We start from the raw sequence: 18,018 nt of genomic DNA, 5'->3' as shown, positions 1-18,018 counted from the left end.
GTCGGAATCCAAGATATTTATAGGATTCGCCACGAACCATGTCTCTTATAAACTCGCCGTCATAGACCTCGTAGCCTCCGGATTCGGTAAGTTGTCCTTTCAGCAGGTGGACACAGCGACACTTGTCGAGGCCGAACTCCATACAGATGTCCCTGCTTATGTCTTCGACAACCCGGATAGCTACACCTAGACGCTGACGTGAATCAGCGTAGACCTTGAGATCGTCCATGTAAAAGGTATGGGTCACTTCTTCGTGGGCGCCGTCGCCATACCTTATTTTATAGCCATTGACCGTTTCTATTGAGCGTCCTACTGAGGGGGTTCAGTGCCAGACAAAACCAAAGCGGGGCTGAAAGAGTCGCCTTGGAATATCCCCCTCTTTATCTGCAGCGTTCTAGACTGCAACACATTTTCCCCATCACTGAGGTGCAGAGACGTACTCCACTGCCTCATCGCATGCTGCAGGAACCTAACGACGACGGGATCAATTTTGTAGAGCTCCAATACCCGGACGAGAAACGAGTGAGGTATGGAGTCATAAGCCTTCCTGTAATCGATGTAGGCCATACTTAGGTTCCGCTGGTTATATACCGCCTGGCCGACTATGGCTGCGTCGATGATGGCCTGGTCTTTGCAGCCATGCGTATTTTTCCTGCATCCTTTCTGCTCTTCTGCGATGATGTGATGCTGTTCGCAGTGAGCAGAAACTTTGGCGGTAATTATGCTGCTCAGTATTTTGTACCAGACTCGATAGGCACGTTATCGGTCTGTACTTTGATGGGTTCAATGTGTTGCTGTCTTTCGGGAGGAGGAAGGTGACGCCACGGGTGGCGAATTCAGGAAGGTTGTGTGGGTCACGTAGCACCTTGTTGAAGCACTCAGCTATCTTTGGATGTGCGACGGTCAGCTTCTTGTGCCAAAAGTTCTGGACACCATCGGGGCCCGGTGCTGCCCAGTTCCTCAGGTACCGCGAGGCTTCGCGGACATCGTTCTCTCCGACGATGATAGCTGGCATCTCTCCAATTTCACCACAACTCTCCTCCTCCCGTCTTAACCACATTTGCCCGTCGCGATGTTCTACTGGGGTCTCCCAAATACCAGCCCAGAAGTTCGTCACATCGCTAATATCTGGCAAACCTTCGCGGTAGTCGGGCTTCTCGTCGCTAATGTGGTCGTAGAACGCTTTTTCGTTATCTCTGAACATCCGATTTTGTTCCTGGCGCTTTGCAGAGTCAGAGTAACGTTTCAGCCGTTTAGTTAGGACGCTCAATTGCTGTACCAGTGTGTCGAGTTTTTCCGTCAGCTGGTGAGCTCCCAGCTGGCGAAGTTCAGTAGGCCGCACGATCACAGCAACTTGGCGACATAATTTCGCCGATCTGCTGCCTCTTTTGTACGCCATCAGTCTTCCAATTGCGGCGCGCTTGTTTAGGATCCGTTGCTCCAATCTCCTTCGCCATGGAGGCTCACGCCTTTCACGGAGATGTTGGAGCAGTCCGCCTCTTGGCCTAATACGGTATCCTAAACTTTTGGCGGTCGCCACAGCAGCACAGTAAACTTTCAGTTGCAGCTCCTCCATGTTCTCAGCATCAACCAAGTGCAGCGGAAGAACGTGCTCGTTCATGAGCTTTACTGCACTTGTCAGCCTGCGGGAATGCTGCAACTTCGGGATCCTGGGGCGCGACAAAGGGTCCGTGTCGCGGAACTGTGAGATCGCCTCGTCGTAATGGAAGACCAGATCGCGTAGTAGTTGTTGATCTGGCTGTGGATCTTCCGGCTCAGGGGGTTGTTGTACTGTGGCCTCCACTGGTGCTGATTCGCGTGCCCCACTCGCGAATGAATTGCTCAGCCGTACTGAACTTCGTCTCGACACATCGCTTGCTCTGCTTGTTCTGGAGCTTAGTTCTCTCTGCACCTGCTGCTTGATCTCGTCGACTTGCGTTTGGGAGAGCATATTGTTGCGTACAATCGCTCTACGCCTCGCGTTCATCGCGTTTTGGTCAAGCCTCCCGACGAACTCTGGATACGCTTCCTCGAACATTGCGAGTATTCGAGGGCGACCGCTCATGTCCGTCTCCAAAGCAGTGCAGATGTAATAGGCGCGGATCACGAATTCATTCATTTCATGTGTCCACATGATCCGTCGCCTAGTAGTACCCACAAGTGTGGACGACTGTCGTCTGACAGTCGCAACACGCCTCGTAGGCGCAGCGTTTCGTTGGTGATGTCGATGGCTGCTGTTTCCGTGTGGCGGGTAGCTCTTCGGGTTGAACCCGGCTGGTGGCCCGCTCTTGCACATCGCCCTCCAGCCGCTGGCCGCTCGCTCTTACGCCCGTTCCAGGACCAGCTCCAGTTCGGGGACCCTCCTCGGGCGATCGCATTCTTGAGTATTCTTCGTGAACGTAGCTCCATTTTCTGGGTGTATCTCCTTTGCCCGGGAGACAGGCGGGTTGGCAAGGCCTCCATGACCCGGGAGGCCTTCCCCGGGAGAGATATAGCGCTCTGACTCGCTCGCACCCCCTCACTTAGCCACTTTCGACACCCGTTCTCGGAGCCAAGACCAGGTGTGTGTTTCCAGTTCACGCCCGATCTAAAAATGTCGTCATATGATCTTCGTGGAGGCGTGAGATAGGAACATTTGATACCAACAGGTAGGCTCCTACCCTAGTGTTGATCCCCATTTGAGAACCTCCCGTTTCCAGTTCACGCCCGATCTAAAAATGTCGTCATATGATCTTCGTGGAGGCGTGAGATAGGAACATTTGAGACCAACAGGTAGGCTCCTACCCTAGTGTTGATCCCCATTTGAGAACCTTCATTTTGTATTTTTTGTTTGTTTGTTAGTTTGGTTTTTTTTTTTAATTTTGTATTCGATTGTATTTTGTAAACCGTTGCACATAGTAACATATACAGTATATTCTCGTGTTTCTGTCGATAGAAACATTCGAGCGGGATTGAGAATTGAAATTGAGAACTACATAAAATGTTTCAATTTTTACAACTAATTTCATTAGTGTATCCAGCTGACCACGTGGCGTCTGAGACGAGACCAGCCAATAGATGGGGGAGCCCCCACCGGTGATTGGTTGATTTTTGTAAACACAATCACTTCTACGCGGTTGCCAATTTTGTTCTTTGCCTCTACTTAAGGTGAAGGTGGAAGCTAGCCATGGTAGTAGTATAGGTAAACCCACGTGTAAAAATTGGGTAATAGTGTTTGTGAGAGAAGAGCAAAGCACACGTAAATAGATCAATTCACTTATCAGACTGTGTGGCGCTACATTGACACGAGTCTTTGAATAAATTTGAAAATAAAAATAACAATTCAATACTGTAAATGTAAAATGTACGAACGATATGTTCCCACGAACAATTGCGGATATAAATATGTATAGAAGGTGTATCTGTATATGAAGTAAAATTCTGATTATACGCGAGCGTAACATGAGCAAATTTATAAGACATGCGAATTGGGGCCCTTTTGGTATTAACAAGTTCTTCCGCATAGTAACTCGATGTGGATAATTCCTTAATGTTTCCTTCGTTGATCGTATTGTTTTCACATACTCACGTTGGAGAGCCTTAACGCTCTTCGTTGGCCGAGGCATTTTGATTGAATGTAATACTTTTCCGTTTACTGTTTTGAAAGCATAGGCGGTGTTCCGAGCTCTACAATACAATTTTCTTACCCAATGTTAAAGTTGCTAGAACTTACATTATAGACCCATTAAACGTAGAAATAATAATTGTATTGATATCAACACAATTTTATTCTATTGATTTTAATTACATGAAACGCTATGACTCAGAAATAACATGTTATTGAGTGGTTTTTATAGCTGTTTCGACGATCTTGTCTGGCATCAGTGTCGAAAAAATAACGATGCTTTCAACAATACAAACAAAACCATTGCCGAAGATTGAGAAATGAAAATTTAACTTTCAGAGCACTAGCTCGAGTTTTTACGACGTTTTTCACTATACATCTATATATATCGACAAGAAAACAAGAAAAAAGAAAAGGAAGTTCCTAGAAATCCTTTTATATAATCTTTTTCTGCCCCATCTAAAAAAAAGCATTAATTCTTAATTTACCAAGAATACAGCATATAAGAATATTAGAAATATGCAAACTTTATATTCCAAAATCTTTATCATCTGATAATTATCTAAAAGGTCGTTATACATTCTTCTCTTCGATAAAAGACCCGAAAAACACGCAACAACTGCATGAAATGTAAAAAATATGTTTGTTTCGAGCATGCAGTTATGCAATGTTCTGATTCTTACTCCAATGAAACCACAATCTATTAATACGCTTTTATGTTATTTTATAGCTCCTTATACTTCCATGAATTATGTTCAGTTGCTTACTTTTTATTAACAAGAGTGAAAAATTCGAATTTCGTTATTTGTGTTGGAGTGTCAAAAATTACTCTGTCTTGAGGAGGCTGATTTAGATGACTATTAAAACTTAATAAAGACGACAAAAACATATTTTTTGGAGTTTTTCATTCAATCATACCCTCTTCTTCAAATAAATGCCAACGAAGCCTGAAAAATACACAATAGCAACATTACAGAGAAGTTCAATTTTCGGTCTGTGACACCGTGCGCGAGTATACGTGTTATGATTTTGCACGCGAGTACAGGAGGGTTAAGCAATTTAAAACTGCCTTAGGGTCGACTAATCTGATAGAGAATAGCTGACCTCATACAAACTAACATCGTATCCAGATGTCGACACCATTCCGCCGTCAACGCGAATAAGTAGAAGCATACACAAAATTGGCAACAGTGTAGAATTGGTTTGTTTACAAAAATCAACCAATCAGCGGCGGGGGTTCCCCCTGTATTGGCAGTGTCTCGTCCCAGACACCATGTGATCAGATGGATACACTAATGAAATTAGTTGTAAACATTTAAATATTTGATGTAATTCTCACTCTCACTCTGTTGCCAATGTTGCAATTTTGTGTGTGTTACTACTTATTCGCGTAGATTAGATGGCATTGAGCTTCGTATTACAAGTTGGGGGAGTTTGCATGACTATATGTGTTTGTAGCAGAAATGAACACATTTTTAAAATAAAAATTATTTTCCCAAATCAAAGTAGTACTCTATGTAAATGAAAATTACTTTTGTCTGCAAGCGATGAAAAAATGTCATACAAAAATTGTGTATAAAAATAATTTTACATTACAGTTGTGAGTTTTGGTGAGAATATCTTAAAATTTGTAGAAAATAGTTTAAATTATGGTCAGAACAACGTACTTCAAGTAATTAAATAATGCAAAGAAAAAAATTTCATACAAATTTTAACAATTCAAAATTGCCTTCGGACCGACTAATCTGATAGAGAATAGTTTGTTGCCTCATACAAATTGATGTCGTATCCAGATGTCGACACCATACCGCCGTCCTCGCGAATCGCGCCTGGCAGTACAAACTGCACTGCACTAAATGCTGAATCATCTGAAGATGGACAGTCCTCCCTCCCTGGGAAAGGTATCTTCAAGGAAGAAACCTAAAAATCAATCTCAATCCAACCGAACACACTTCATCCCAATCGATTGCTTTTCATGAACCCACCACCCCTAACAAACCTACTCCTGTTATCGAAAGAAAACAAAAAAATATATATAATATTCGAATGAATCGATTATTGTAAAATGCCCCAACGATGATTGATCCATAATCGAGTAAACGAAAAATTTAGACATCTCTAGCCGTGGATATGACGGTTTGCACCTGGTCGAAGAAAATGCGAAAGTAAACAACAATATTTGATTGTAGTTTTACACAATATTCTATGATAAGTGGAAAACAATAAAATAAACTCTTTTGCTTTAAAACAATATTGATAGTCCTGAAAAGGACTGAATTTGATTTCTCGTGTTGTGCTGTTGTTTTAGTCGGACCACTACTACTGCTACGTTGTTCACTTTTTGGCAGCGGTAGCTTTTTTCGGAGCTGCTGCTGCTTTCTTTGGCTTTGGCGTTTTCGGTTTCTGTGCGGCGGTTTTCGAGGGTTTCGTTGGCTTTTGCTTCGGGGCGGTAGCAGCAGCTTTCTTCACACTGCCGGTCTTCTTGGCAGCCTTGGCACTCGCTGCCTTGGTTTTCTTCTCGCTGGCCACCACCTTCTTCACAGCAGCAGCAGCAGCAGCAGCTTTCGGTTTTTTGGCTGCGGTTGCTGTATTTTTCTCCCCGGTAGCAGCGGCAGCTTTCTTCTTGCCAGCAGCAGCGGTAGCCTTTTTCGGCTTCTTCTCGGCGGCTGCCTTCTTGGATTTCTTATCCCGGAAGCGGTACCCTTTTTCGCTGCTGCTGGTGCTTTCTTAGCCGACGAGCCACTCTTCTTCTCCCCGGTGAACTCCTTTTTGGCCTTTGGGGGGATCTTGAACGAGCCCGACGCACCAGTGCCCTTCGTTTGCACAAACAGGCCCTTGACGACACCGTTCTTCAGCGCTTTCTTGATGAACGGAGTTAGCTTCGCCACATCCGCCTTGTAGTTGCCGGCCAGGTATTTCTTGATGGCCTGCAGCGATGAACCGTTGCGCTCCTTCAGCGTCCTGATGGCGGCCACTATCATCTCGTTAACCGGTGGATGGTTGGCGGGCTTTTTCGGCTTCTTCGCTGCTGCTGCTGCCGCCGCTGATTTGCCGCCTGCCTTTTTCGGCGATTTCTCACTGCCCACGGCTGGTGCCGCCAACGGGCTCTCGCCGACTGCCTCGGTAGCTGCGTTATTGTCCGACATCTCTCTGCTTCCTCTGCTGCTTTTTCAGCGCTTTTCCCTGTTTTGTTTTGTTTCGTTCCGTACCGTTACGGTCTGTGTCTTCTCCTAATACTGCGTGCGTGCGTGCGAGCGAGCTGTATTAAAGAGCGGAGTTTGTAATTTCCAAAAATTGCTACCCCGCTGAAGGTCCACTTTCGGCGGCTGTGTTAGGGATGCGGTCGGGTGACGTGCTCGTTTTGTGCTCGCACTATGCTAGGTACTGTTTCGGAGCGCCAACTTTTCTAGAGGCCATTTCGTCCCCTCTGGTGGCCTCTAGTGCCAGGGCCAAAGCACATACTCTATCTATCTGTGATAGTCCCCGGTCACAATGGGACGCATCCGATGTCCAGCGCAGACCAATAAAGGGACGAAATTCGATCCCGAACAGCACTGTGCCGTCTCACACCGGGTGCAATCCGACGGAAGTGTTCCGTTTCCGGCCAATCGCCCGATCGGACCGTTTCGAATTACCACAGCTCGGCGGGTGGGAAAGTTTCCCTACAGAATGGTGCATTGGTTGTTCGGATCCGGGTAAGCGGTCAGCCCCTAGTGACCGGCCAAGAAGTACCATCCGCGCCAGCAGCCGTTCTCAATAGCATGACAGCTGCTAGTCCATCCGCCGCCGCCGCGGACAGATGCCCACGATGGTCCTACCGGAATTAAATATTAAATATTATTTTGTGACCTGCTAGGAGTAGGGGTCAGTGCCGGAATAAAATTACCACGATTCGAATTTAATTTGGAGAATATAATTTTCCTATAAATTCATCAAATTCATATTACAGTGATTTCAGTAAATATAGTAAATAAATTGCTTACGACTAAATCCCTTCACTATTCTTCCAGTCCTTCAGTCTTTCAGCTGTGTTCATCTAGCGTAACCTAGTCCCTAATCCGTATTACCAAGATTAAGCTCTGGACATTGTAGCTATATATTAAGAATAAGGCTCACCACTAGTGTCAAGACATTATAAGCAGCATTCAAGCACTGTATATATATATAAAAAAAAAAAAAAAGGTTCACGTGGAACTACCTTAGCTTAGCAATCATTCGTTTGTATTGATTAAATTCTTGATTGAATGAAACAGTTTCCAAATTCAATTGAGTTCAATATATTTGCTCTGTGAGTGAAAAAAATGAACAAATGCCGTGTAAAGTCAATTCATTTATTGTGATTGATTGTTCTTCGTTACAAGTAAATTTAATGACGGACCTTTTACGTTTGGTATGATGACTAGAACAAAATATATGTACGGAAGAATTATCAAACGTTTGATGAACCAGCCTAAGGCTGAAAATCTTTCCAATAAAGACAAAAAAAAAAATTATCAAACGATTATTTTATTTTACATTTCCCTCTGAAGTTTACATCCCAAAAGTGTACATACTTCTCGAATCTCGAATTTGCTTGAAACTGGGAAGTTCATTCGCTTCTAGTGGCTGCACGATTTTCCCAGGTTCCTAAGTTTAGAAGATCATGTTAGGACAGACATATTCCACTCTGCACAAAGGCAAGCGAGGACAAAAGTACTCGCAGTTTGCATTTATTTGCAGAGCCGATTTCCCCAGAAACCTCGGTTTTGAAGTCTGTGTTAGGGAAACACATTTCAATCGGAACAAAAATACCCCCGATTTGTATGAATTCGCAATGCCGATTTCCCCACGCTTCATGGATTTGAAGTCTGTGTTAGGGAAACACATTCCAGTCGGAAGGGAAGGTATTGAATTAGAGAGACTTTAAACTCTGAGAGTTCATTCGTCTCTAATCCAGTCGGAACAAAAATACCCCCGACTTGCATGAATTTGAAATACCGATTTCTCCAGGCACCTTGGTTCAGAAATCTCTATTAGGGAACACATTTCGGTGGGAACAAAAGCTCCCCCTACTTTCGTGTGTTCTTTTTCTTCTTTTTGGCTTTAAGAGGGTTTAAACTTTTCAGTTCACTCGCCTCTAGGCTCTTTCGTGTGCTTGCAATGCCGATTTCGCTGCTTGGTTTTAAAGTCTGTGTTAGGGAACATTTTCGATGAGAACAAAAGTCCCCCTACTTTCATGTATTTGCAATGCCGATTTCCCCAAGGCTGCTTGGTTTTGATGGTTGTGTTAGGGAAACCGTAAATCGGGCCAATCAAAACGATGCAGTTAGGGCGTTTAGATAACGCCTAATATTTTACAGTTATTCAATTGTTTATCTAATGAAAAACAACATTTTGTTAGTTGCGATAGATGCGTAGAAATATTCCCTATCAAGTGATGCAAACATCTCTCCTATCCAGTACGAAATGTTCGAGCTATAAGCATTCGAAATCTTTCATTTTTTCCTGCATGTTCTGTGTTTAGGTTTTCATTTTACCCTCCATATATTCCGGTTAGACGTAGTCCCACGTCAAAAAAATCATTTCTCTACGTTGACTTCACGGTGACGAGACGTTGCATGTGTAGCGCACTTTATTCGGCTGTCATAGCTGCTTCCGCTTCGCTGTCAATCATGTTTATCGCTGACGCTAGGTGCAATGACTTTGACGGTATGTAACAGTATCTTACTTCTAAATAAACTTCGACTGTACAAGGTTCCGGAAAATCGAATGTTCGGAATTGAAGCACTTCTCTCCGAACTTCTGAATAAATTGGTGGAATTTCACTACTAGGGTATCGAGGCAGGCTCTCCCGTGAACCTCCGACCTTGTGAACTGTGTTACGAAAGAAATTTCTTCCGGATGCGTTGGAGTCTCTGGATGGTTGAGGGAATGGGATTGTGTTTTGGATTCGATGGAGTGTGGAGCCGATGATGCGTCGTAGGCCCTGCTGCTGCTTCAAGTACGTGTCAATTGGGTATTCTCAATCACCGGGGAGATGATTTGTTGGTAGAACAATGAAAGCATGAGCACGAGTGAGTTTTGATGTTAAGAGGCTTTAAATTTTTCATTCAGTTCATTCGCCTCTAGCCTTGAGAAAAGATACTTGGAGAACTCGCGGCCGTTAGTCGACTGGTTGCAAACTGGATTGACGACCACTGAATCGTGAATGGGCATGCATGAATGGATGCATCGGTATTTGAAGGACTCGGCGGCAGGGGTTGGGAAGAAGTTTTGGGGGGTTGTAAACAACAACAGGGAGTTCTAGCCGAACAAGATGGGGATATCGAGTGATAACAAAACAATAAACTCTTTAGATTAAAGACGATTTTATGGCCCTGAAAAGGGCCGTTTTGTTTTTTGACTTGTTTCGGAATCAACGCCTTCGGGACCAGCTCTTTACTTAGAGCTGGTATACTTCGTCACCGCTTTGGTACCTTCGGAAACCGCGTGCTTGGCAAGTTCACCGGGTAGTAGCAGACGGACTGCGGTCTGAATTTCCCGGGACGTGATGGTGGAACGTTTGTTGTAGTGGGCCAGACGCGAGGCTTCAGCTGCGATACGCTCGAAGATATCGTTGACGAAGCTGTTCATGATGCTCATCGCCTTCGACGAGATACCGGTGTCGGGATGGACCTGCTTCAGCACCTTATAGATGTAGATAGCATAGGATTCCTTCCTGCGGACTTTCTTCTTCTTCTTGTCCGTTTTCGAGATGTTTTTCTGCGCCTTGCCGGACTTTTTGGCGGCTTTTCCACTAGTCTTCGGTGCCATCGTGTTTGCTAGTAAGAACTACGTGTGAATTCGACGACGCGAACAAATCGTACTGAATAATTTTGTTTTTTTCACGCTCTTTTTGCCTTTGACCGCTTGTTCGTTCATCTCGCTAGACCCGCCCCTTTGGCTGAGTCTGCCGATTTGTCTCTATCCTGTGAGCGTGTACCGCTAGAGTACAAAACGTCCGGACCCCGTAAAAAAAGATATCATTCTCGTTCAAACCGTACCCCAGTGTGGTTCTATCGCATCGACAAGACAACACAAGCAGCTATGTCTGGACGTGGCAAAGGAGGAAAAGTTAAGGGAAAGGCAAAGTCCCGCTCCAACCGTGCTGGTCTACAGTTCCCCGTCGGTCGTATTCACCGATTGCTCCGCAAGGGTAACTATGCCGAGCGGGTTGGTGCTGGTGCACCAGTATACTTAGCCGCGGTTATGGAGTACCTGGCCGCCGAAGTGCTCGAGTTGGCTGGCAATGCCGCCCGCGACAACAAGAAAACCCGCATCATCCCCCGTCATCTACAGCTTGCCATCCGCAACGACGAGGAGCTGAACAAACTGCTGTCCGGAGTTACCATCGCTCAGGGCGGAGTACTGCCAAACATCCAGGCTGTTCTGTTGCCCAAGAAGACCGAAAAGAAAGCTTAAATGTTCTTTTCTGTGAGATCACACAAGAAACATAAAAAACCGTCCTTCTCAGGACGACAAAACTATTTCGAAAGAGTTTATAATGAAATCCCATGGTGACTTTTTTTTCTTTTTAATTTGACATAAATTCTCTTTATTTCTTAATTTTGTTTGCATTATAATAATAATACTACATTTCAAGTGATCAACCTAGGGGTTCTACATCTTTAAGTTGTAAATCCCATCGCGTTGTTAACTAGAGGCGAATGGACTGAAAATATATATTGTTATTGTATATTGTTATTACTTACCCGTTCGGGTTTCCTCGGATAGTAGTTCGTTTAGATAAGGTACATTTTTTTCCTACATACTTATCTCACTTCTTAACTGGGCGAAACTAGGCAAAATATTCACCTGCCCCCGGGCTTCTGAATGTCAAAGGGGAACTAGGCTCTGCGGAATGCACGTGTCTGTACAGGCGCTTGCTGCTTGGTCCTGAGCAACGAATACACTTTGGAAGTCGGCGATGGATGAAGAAGAGGCCGTCCCGCGCATGCGCATGTGTTGTTTTCGTCGATGCAAAGCTCTGTGCATGTCAATTGATAAATCTACCTACTTGACCAAACATCTTAGTCTACTATTTACAAAAACACTGTTGTCAACACATTGTCAAATTTCACGTCTAGGGTAGTATCCGGGCAGATTCATTCATGAACCTCTGTCGTTCTTGTCCAGGGAGTTGCCGTTTCTGGCCTTGAGAAAAAAAAAAAACCCTTGGGGACAAACTCTAACTATTCTGTTGGAGAAAACTTTTATGCGTAACTCTCTTCGCAGAAATAGGAGTAGTGGTCCTGAAAAGGACCGATGTTAATTTTTTGTATGTATTTTTAAAAAAATGGCTCGTTTAAGCGCGTTCTCCTCGGATACGACGTGCTAGCTGGATGTCCTTTGGCATAATGGTGACGCGTTTTGCGTGAATAGCACACAAGTTGGTATCTTCGAAAAGGCCGACCAAATATGCCTCGCTTGCCTCCTGCAGTGCCATAACGGCGGAACTTTGGAAGCGCAAGTCGGTTTTGAAGTCTTGGGCAATTTCGCGAACCAAACGCTGGAACGGAAGCTTGCGGATCAGTAATTCGGTCGACTTCTGATAGCGACGAATTTCACGCAGAGCAACGGTTCCCGGTCGGTAGCGATGAGGCTTCTTCACACCTCCTGTGGCTGGGGCGCTTTTCCGAGCTGCCTTCGTGGCTAGCTGCTTACGCGGTGCCTTACCACCGGTAGATTTACGAGCAGTCTGCTTGGTACGAGCCATTACAACGGGCGATACGAATACGATACGTTCTACGTTTTCTCAACGAAGCGAGCGAGGTTCTCACGGTACGAGAGCAGAGGTAGCAATATGTTGGAAAAAATGTCCGTACGTAGCTTTTATGCTCTTTATACTTGGATGTATAGTGGTGCCGACAGCTGTAGCCAATCACGACCAAGCATCGTGTGCGGATGCACCCAAGCGAGAGGGTATAAATAGTGCGCGCGTGATTTTTTTCTTCATTATACTCGTTCGACGCTCAGATCGACAAGCGCCTGTGCTTTCGTCAGTAACTTTCTTTCCCATTAACCAACATGACTGGACGCGGCAAGGGAGGCAAAGGACTCGGTAAAGGAGGAGCAAAGCGTCATCGCAAGGTACTGCGTGACAACATCCAGGGTATCACGAAACCCGCTATCCGTCGTCTAGCCCGCCGTGGGGGCGTCAAACGTATCTCTGGTCTGATTTACGAAGAAACCCGAGGAGTGCTGAAGGTATTCCTGGAGAATGTTATTCGTGACGCTGTCACCTACACCGAACATGCCAAGCGTAAAACAGTGACTGCTATGGATGTCGTATACGCGCTGAAACGTCAGGGACGTACCCTATACGGGTTTGGAGGTTAACAAATACCCCCAAAACAAAACGGTCCTTTTTAGGACCACAACATGTTTGTCACCAAAAGAGTTTATCAATTTTAGTTTCTTAACAAAAAAAAAACCACCACCACACTACCACCTACACAACTACATTTCATTTGAAAAAAAAAAAAAAAAAACAAACAAACAAAAATAAAACCTTGACTCACACCACATACCAACTCGCATATCAATTGGCTTAATAATACAAACGATTTTTTTCATTTGGCAGACTTATCTCACTTCTTAACTAGGCGAACCTAGCCAGAATTTTCACCTGCCCCCGGGCTTCTGAATGCCAAAGGGGGACTAGGCTCTGCGGAATGCACGTATCTGCATGCTCGTGCTGTTTTAGTCCTGACCGAGGAATTGTCGGACAATCGCGCAGGTGCTAAGGATGACCGACTTTTGGATGCCGGCCAATTCCTTCTCGATGTTCAACACCTTTAGCGCTTCCAGAAGTGTCTTCGGGATAATTCCAGTTCCAGAGAGAACGACTGGAACAATTCTTGGGACCTCCCTTAGCCCCCACAGTTCCTTGAGCTCCACGGCCAATGGTCGGTACTTGCAGATTTTGCGACCGTGGGTCTCCTCCAGATTCTGGTTCAGTGGAATAGCGACATCGATGATGGTGACTTTGCGGTCGCTCTTGTCGTAAACCATTATATCTGGGCGGTTGTGGTGGATCGAGAGGTCGGTCAGAACAGTGCGATCCCAGTACAGCTTGAAACGGTCATTTTCCAGGACAGGTGCAGGCAGGTACCGGTAGTTTGGTACGTTGTCTTCCAGTAGAGCACATTGGAGCGCCAGTTGTCGATGAACAATACGGGCCACGTTGTTGTGGCGCTCGGTGTAGGCTGCGTTGGCCAAAACGGGACAGCCTCCCATAATGTGCTCTATGTTTTCACCTGGTTGATGGCACATCCGGCAAATGTCATCAACGTCTTGATGCCAGACGTACCGCCTGCAGTTTCTCGTCGGCATTATCCTGTCCTGGATGGCTATCATGTCGGCTTCTACTACTGAAGAGAGTTCACCACGCGTTAGCCACAGATTAGATGCGGCCTTGTCGACGTGTGGCCGGTCCAGTTGATGGGGGTGGGCACCATGCACTGCCTTCTGCTTCCAAGCTGCAATCTTCTCCTCCACTGTCTGCAGATTGCAGTTGAGTTGGTACTCCGCTTGCGCCAAGTGCAGAGCGCTGTATCCTCTGTCGGCGGCGCAGACAGCCCGGTATAGCGCGTTTTGGTTGGCGCGTTCTGCGAAGTACTCGCGCAGTTGTCGTACCTGGGCAACACACAGTGCAGAAATGTCGACGATTCCAAGTCCCCCTTCTTTGCGTGGTAGTGAAACTCTCTCCAGTGCCGATTGAGGATGGTGCATTCCGGCCTCTTTGAATGCTTTCCTCATCCTCCTCTCAAGGTCCTCTAGGTTAGTTTTGCTCCATTTGACTACACCAAAACTGAAGGTCAGCAGGGGAACCGCGAATGTGTTGATCGCGCGTACCTTGTTCCCCGCGTTGAGGAAAGTCCTCAGGACACAGTTCACTCGACTCAAGAACTTGTCTCGCAGCTCCGTCTTGATGTCGGAGTGGCGAATCCCGGTGAGCTGTCGGAATCCAAGATATTTATAGGATTCGCCACGAACCATGTCTCTTATAAACTCGCCGTCATAGACCTCGTAGCCTCCGGATTCGGTAAGTTGTCCTTTCAGCAGGTGGACACAGCGACACTTGTCGAGGCCGAACTCCATACAGATGTCCCTGCTTATGTCTTCGACAACCCGGATAGCTACACCTAGACGCTGACGTGAATCAGCGTAGACCTTGAGATCGTCCATGTAAAAGGTATGGGTCACTTCTTCGTGGGCGCCGTCGCCATACCTTATTTTATAGCCATGACCGTTTCTATTGAGCGTCCTACTGAGGGGGTTCAGTGCCAGACAAAACCAAAGCGGGCTGAAAGAGTCGCCTTGGAATATCCCCCTCTTTATCTGCAGCGTTCTAGACTGCAACACATTTTCCCCATCACTGAGGTGCAGAGACGTACTCCACTGCCTCATCGCATGCTGCAGGAACCTAACGACGACGGGATCAATTTTGTAGAGCTCCAATACCCGGACGAGAAACGAGTGAGGTATGGAGTCATAAGCCTTCCTGTAATCGATGTAGGCCATACTTAGGTTCCGCTGGTTATATACCGCCTGGCCGACTATGGCTGCGTCGATGATGGCCTGGTCTTTGCAGCCATGCGTATTTTTCCTGCATCCTTTCTGCTCTTCTGCGATGATGTGATGCTGTTCGCAGTGAGCAGAAACTTTGGCGGTAATTATGCTGCTCAGTATTTTGTACAGACTCGATAGGCACGTTATCGGTCTGTACTTTGATGGGTTCAATGTGTTGCTGTCTTTCGGGAGGAGGAAGGTGACGCCACGGGTGGCGAATTCAGGAAGGTTGTGTGGGTCACGTAGCACCTTGTTGAAGCACTCAGCTATCTTTGGATGTGCGACGGTCAGCTTCTTGTGCCAAAAGTTCTGGACACCATCGGGGCCCGGTGCTGCCCAGTTCCTCAGGTACCGCGAGGCTTCGCGGACATCGTTCTCTCCGACGATGATAGCTGGCATCTCTCCAATTTCACCACAACTCTCCTCCTCCCGTCTTAACCACATTTGCCCGTCGCGATGTTCTACTGGGGTCTCCCAAATACCAGCCCAGAAGTTCGTCACATCGCTAATATCTGGCAAACCTTCGCGGTAGTCGGGCTTCTCGTCGCTAATGTGGTCGTAGAACGCTTTTTCGTTATCTCTGAACATCCGATTTTGTTCCTGGCGCTTTGCAGAGTCAGAGTAACGTTTCAGCCGTTTAGTTAGGACGCTCAATTGCTGTACCAGTGTGTCGAGTTTTTCCGTCAGCTGGTGAGCTCCCAGCTGGCGAAGTTCAGTAGGCCGCACGATCACAGCAACTTGGCGACATAATTTCGCCGATCTGCTGCCTCTTTTGTACGCCATCAGTCTTCCAATTGCGGCGCGCTTGTTTAGGATCCGTTGCTCCAATCTCCTTCGCCATGGAGGCTCACGCCTTTCACGGAGATGTTGGAGCAGTCCGCCTCTTGGCCTAATACGGTATCCTAAACTTTTGGCGGTCGCCACAGCAGCACAGTAAACTTTCAGTTGCAGCTCCTCCATGTTCTCAGCATCAACCAAGTGCAGCGGAAGAACGTGCTCGTTCATGAGCTTTACTGCACTTGTCAGCCTGCGGGAATGCTGCAACTTCGGGATCCTGGGGCGCGACAAAGGGTCCGTGTCGCGGAACTGTGAGATCGCCTCGTCGTAATGGAAGACCAGATCGCGTAGTAGTTGTTGATCTGGCTGTGGATCTTCCGGCTCAGGGGGTTGTTGTACTGTGGCCTCCACTGGTGCTGATTCGCGTGCCCCACTCGCGAATGAATTGCTCAGCCGTACTGAACTTCGTCTCGACACATCGCTTGCTCTGCTTGTTCTGGAGCTTAGTTCTCTCTGCACCTGCTGCTTGATCTCGTCGACTTGCGTTTGGGAGAGCATATTGTTGCGTACAATCGCTCTACGCCTCGCGTTCATCGCGTTTTGGTCAAGCCTCCCGACGAACTCTGGATACGCTTCCTCGAACATTGCGAGTATTCGAGGGCGACCGCTCATGTCCGTCTCCAAAGCAGTGCAGATGTAATAGGCGCGGATCACGAATTCATTCATTTCATGTGTCCACATGATCCGTCGCCTAGTAGTACCCACAAGTGTGGACGACTGTCGTCTGACAGTCGCAACACGCCTCGTAGGCGCAGCGTTTCGTTGGTGATGTCGATGGCTGCTGTTTCCGTGTGGCGGTAGCTCTTCGGGTTGAACCCGGCTGGTGGCCCGCTCTTGCACATCGCCCTCCAGCCGCTGGCCGCTCGCTCTTACGCCCGTTCCAGGACCAGCTCCAGTTCGGGGACCCTCCTCGGGCGATCGCATTCTGAGTATTCTTCGTGAACGTAGCTCCATTTTCTGGGTGTATCTCCTTTGCCCGGGAGACAGCGGGTTGGCAAGGCCTCCATGACCCGGGAGGCCTTCCCCGGGAGAGATATAGCGCTCTGACTCGCTCGCACCCCCTCACTTAGCCACTTTCGACACCCGTTCTCGGAGCCAAGACCAGGTGTGTGTTTCCAGTTCACGCCCGATCTAAAAATGTCGTCATATGATCTTCGTGGAGGCGTGAGATAGGAACATTTGATACCAACAGGTAGGCTCCTACCCTAGTGTTGATCCCCATTTGAGAACCTCCCGTTTCCAGTTCACGCCCGATCTAAAAATGTCGTCATATGATCTTCGTGGAGGCGTGAGATAGGAACATTTGAGACCAACAGGTAGGCTCCTACCCTAGTGTTGATCCCCATTTGAGAACCTTCATTTTGTATTTTTTTGTTTGTTTGTTAGTTTGGTTTTTTTTTTTAATTTTGTATTCGATTGTATTTTGTAAACCGTTGCACATAGTAACATATACAGTATATTCTCGTGTTTCTGTCGATAGAAACATTCGAGCGGGATTGAGAATTGAAATTGAGAACTACATAAAATGTTTCAATTTTTACAACTAATTTCATTAGTGTATCCAGCTGACCACGTGGCGTCTGAGACGAGACCAGCCAATAGATGGGGAGCCCCCACCGGTGATTGGTTGATTTTTGTAAACAAATCACTTCTACGCGGTTGCCAATTTTGTTCTTTGCCTCTACTTAAGGTGAAGGTGGAAGCTAGCCATGGTAGTAGTATAGGTAAACCCACGTGTAAAAATTGGGTAATAGTGTTTGTGAGAGAAGAGCAAAGCACACGTAAATAGATCAATTCACTTATCAGACTGTGTGGCGCTACATTGACACGAGTCTTTGAATAAATTTGAAAATAAAAATAACAATTCAATACTGTAAATGTAAAATGTACGAACGATATGTTCCCACGAACAATTGCGGATATAAATATGTATAGAAGGTGTATCTGTATATGAAGTAAAATTCTGATTATACGCGAGCGTAACA

At 46.4% G+C, this 18,018-nt stretch overlaps 5 protein-coding genes across 5 annotated transcripts; 2 read left to right on the top strand and 3 right to left on the bottom strand.

Annotated features, from left to right (window-relative positions):
- Positions 1-5,938: 5,938 nt before the first annotated feature.
- Positions 5,939-6,750, bottom strand: LOC129781799 (histone H1B-like). Its single transcript, XM_055789367.1, has 2 exons — positions 6,328-6,750; positions 5,939-6,286 (listed from the first exon to the last, which is right to left on the bottom strand). Exons 1-2 carry the CDS (start codon positions 6,748-6,750, stop codon positions 5,939-5,941), a joined length of 771 nt encoding a protein of 256 aa, XP_055645342.1.
- Positions 6,751-9,974: 3,224 nt separating this feature from the next.
- On the bottom strand, positions 9,975-10,420 carry LOC129781801 (histone H2B). Its single transcript, XM_055789369.1, has one exon. It carries the CDS (start codon positions 10,394-10,396, stop codon positions 10,022-10,024), a length of 375 nt encoding a protein of 124 aa, XP_055645344.1. The 5' UTR covers positions 10,397-10,420; the 3' UTR covers positions 9,975-10,021.
- A 177-nt stretch (positions 10,421-10,597) lies between these two features.
- On the top strand, positions 10,598-11,079 carry LOC129781804 (histone H2A). The gene has a single exon (XM_055789371.1). The coding sequence runs from the start codon at positions 10,670-10,672 to the stop codon at positions 11,042-11,044; it is 375 nt and encodes a 124-aa protein (XP_055645346.1). The 5' UTR covers positions 10,598-10,669; the 3' UTR covers positions 11,045-11,079.
- Positions 11,080-11,381: 302 nt separating this feature from the next.
- On the bottom strand, positions 11,382-12,374 carry LOC129781805 (histone H3). Its single transcript, XM_055789372.1, has one exon. It carries the CDS (start codon positions 12,336-12,338, stop codon positions 11,928-11,930), a length of 411 nt encoding a protein of 136 aa, XP_055645347.1. The 5' UTR covers positions 12,339-12,374; the 3' UTR covers positions 11,382-11,927.
- A 223-nt stretch (positions 12,375-12,597) lies between these two features.
- On the top strand, positions 12,598-12,963 carry LOC129781800 (histone H4). Its single transcript, XM_055789368.1, has one exon. It carries the CDS (start codon positions 12,650-12,652, stop codon positions 12,959-12,961), a length of 312 nt encoding a protein of 103 aa, XP_055645343.1. The 5' UTR covers positions 12,598-12,649; the 3' UTR covers positions 12,962-12,963.
- Positions 12,964-18,018: the final 5,055 nt, after the last annotated feature.

Source organism: Toxorhynchites rutilus, unplaced genomic scaffold (assembly GCF_029784135.1).
Source record: "Toxorhynchites rutilus septentrionalis strain SRP unplaced genomic scaffold, ASM2978413v1 HiC_scaffold_211, whole genome shotgun sequence".
NCBI classification, from domain to species: Eukaryota; Metazoa; Arthropoda; class Insecta; order Diptera; family Culicidae; genus Toxorhynchites; species Toxorhynchites rutilus.
This window is presented reverse-complemented; position numbering and strand designations above follow the sequence as displayed.

Excerpts from the sequence above, each read along its gene's own strand:
- LOC129781799 (XM_055789367.1), bottom strand. The coding sequence starts at position 6,750 with ATGTCGGACAATAACGCAGCTACCGAGGCAGTCGGCGAGAGCCCGTTG. Across the intron at positions 6,287-6,327 it reads GTGGCTCGTCGGCTAAGAAA|AAATCCAAGAAGGCAGCCGC; the intron begins GCACCAGCAGCA and ends TTCCGGGATAAG.
- LOC129781801 (XM_055789369.1), bottom strand. The coding sequence starts at position 10,396 with ATGGCACCGAAGACTAGTGGAAAAGCCGCCAAAAAGTCCGGCAAGGCG.
- LOC129781804 (XM_055789371.1), top strand. The coding sequence starts at position 10,670 with ATGTCTGGACGTGGCAAAGGAGGAAAAGTTAAGGGAAAGGCAAAGTCC.
- LOC129781805 (XM_055789372.1), bottom strand. The coding sequence starts at position 12,338 with ATGGCTCGTACCAAGCAGACTGCTCGTAAATCTACCGGTGGTAAGGCA.
- LOC129781800 (XM_055789368.1), top strand. The coding sequence starts at position 12,650 with ATGACTGGACGCGGCAAGGGAGGCAAAGGACTCGGTAAAGGAGGAGCA.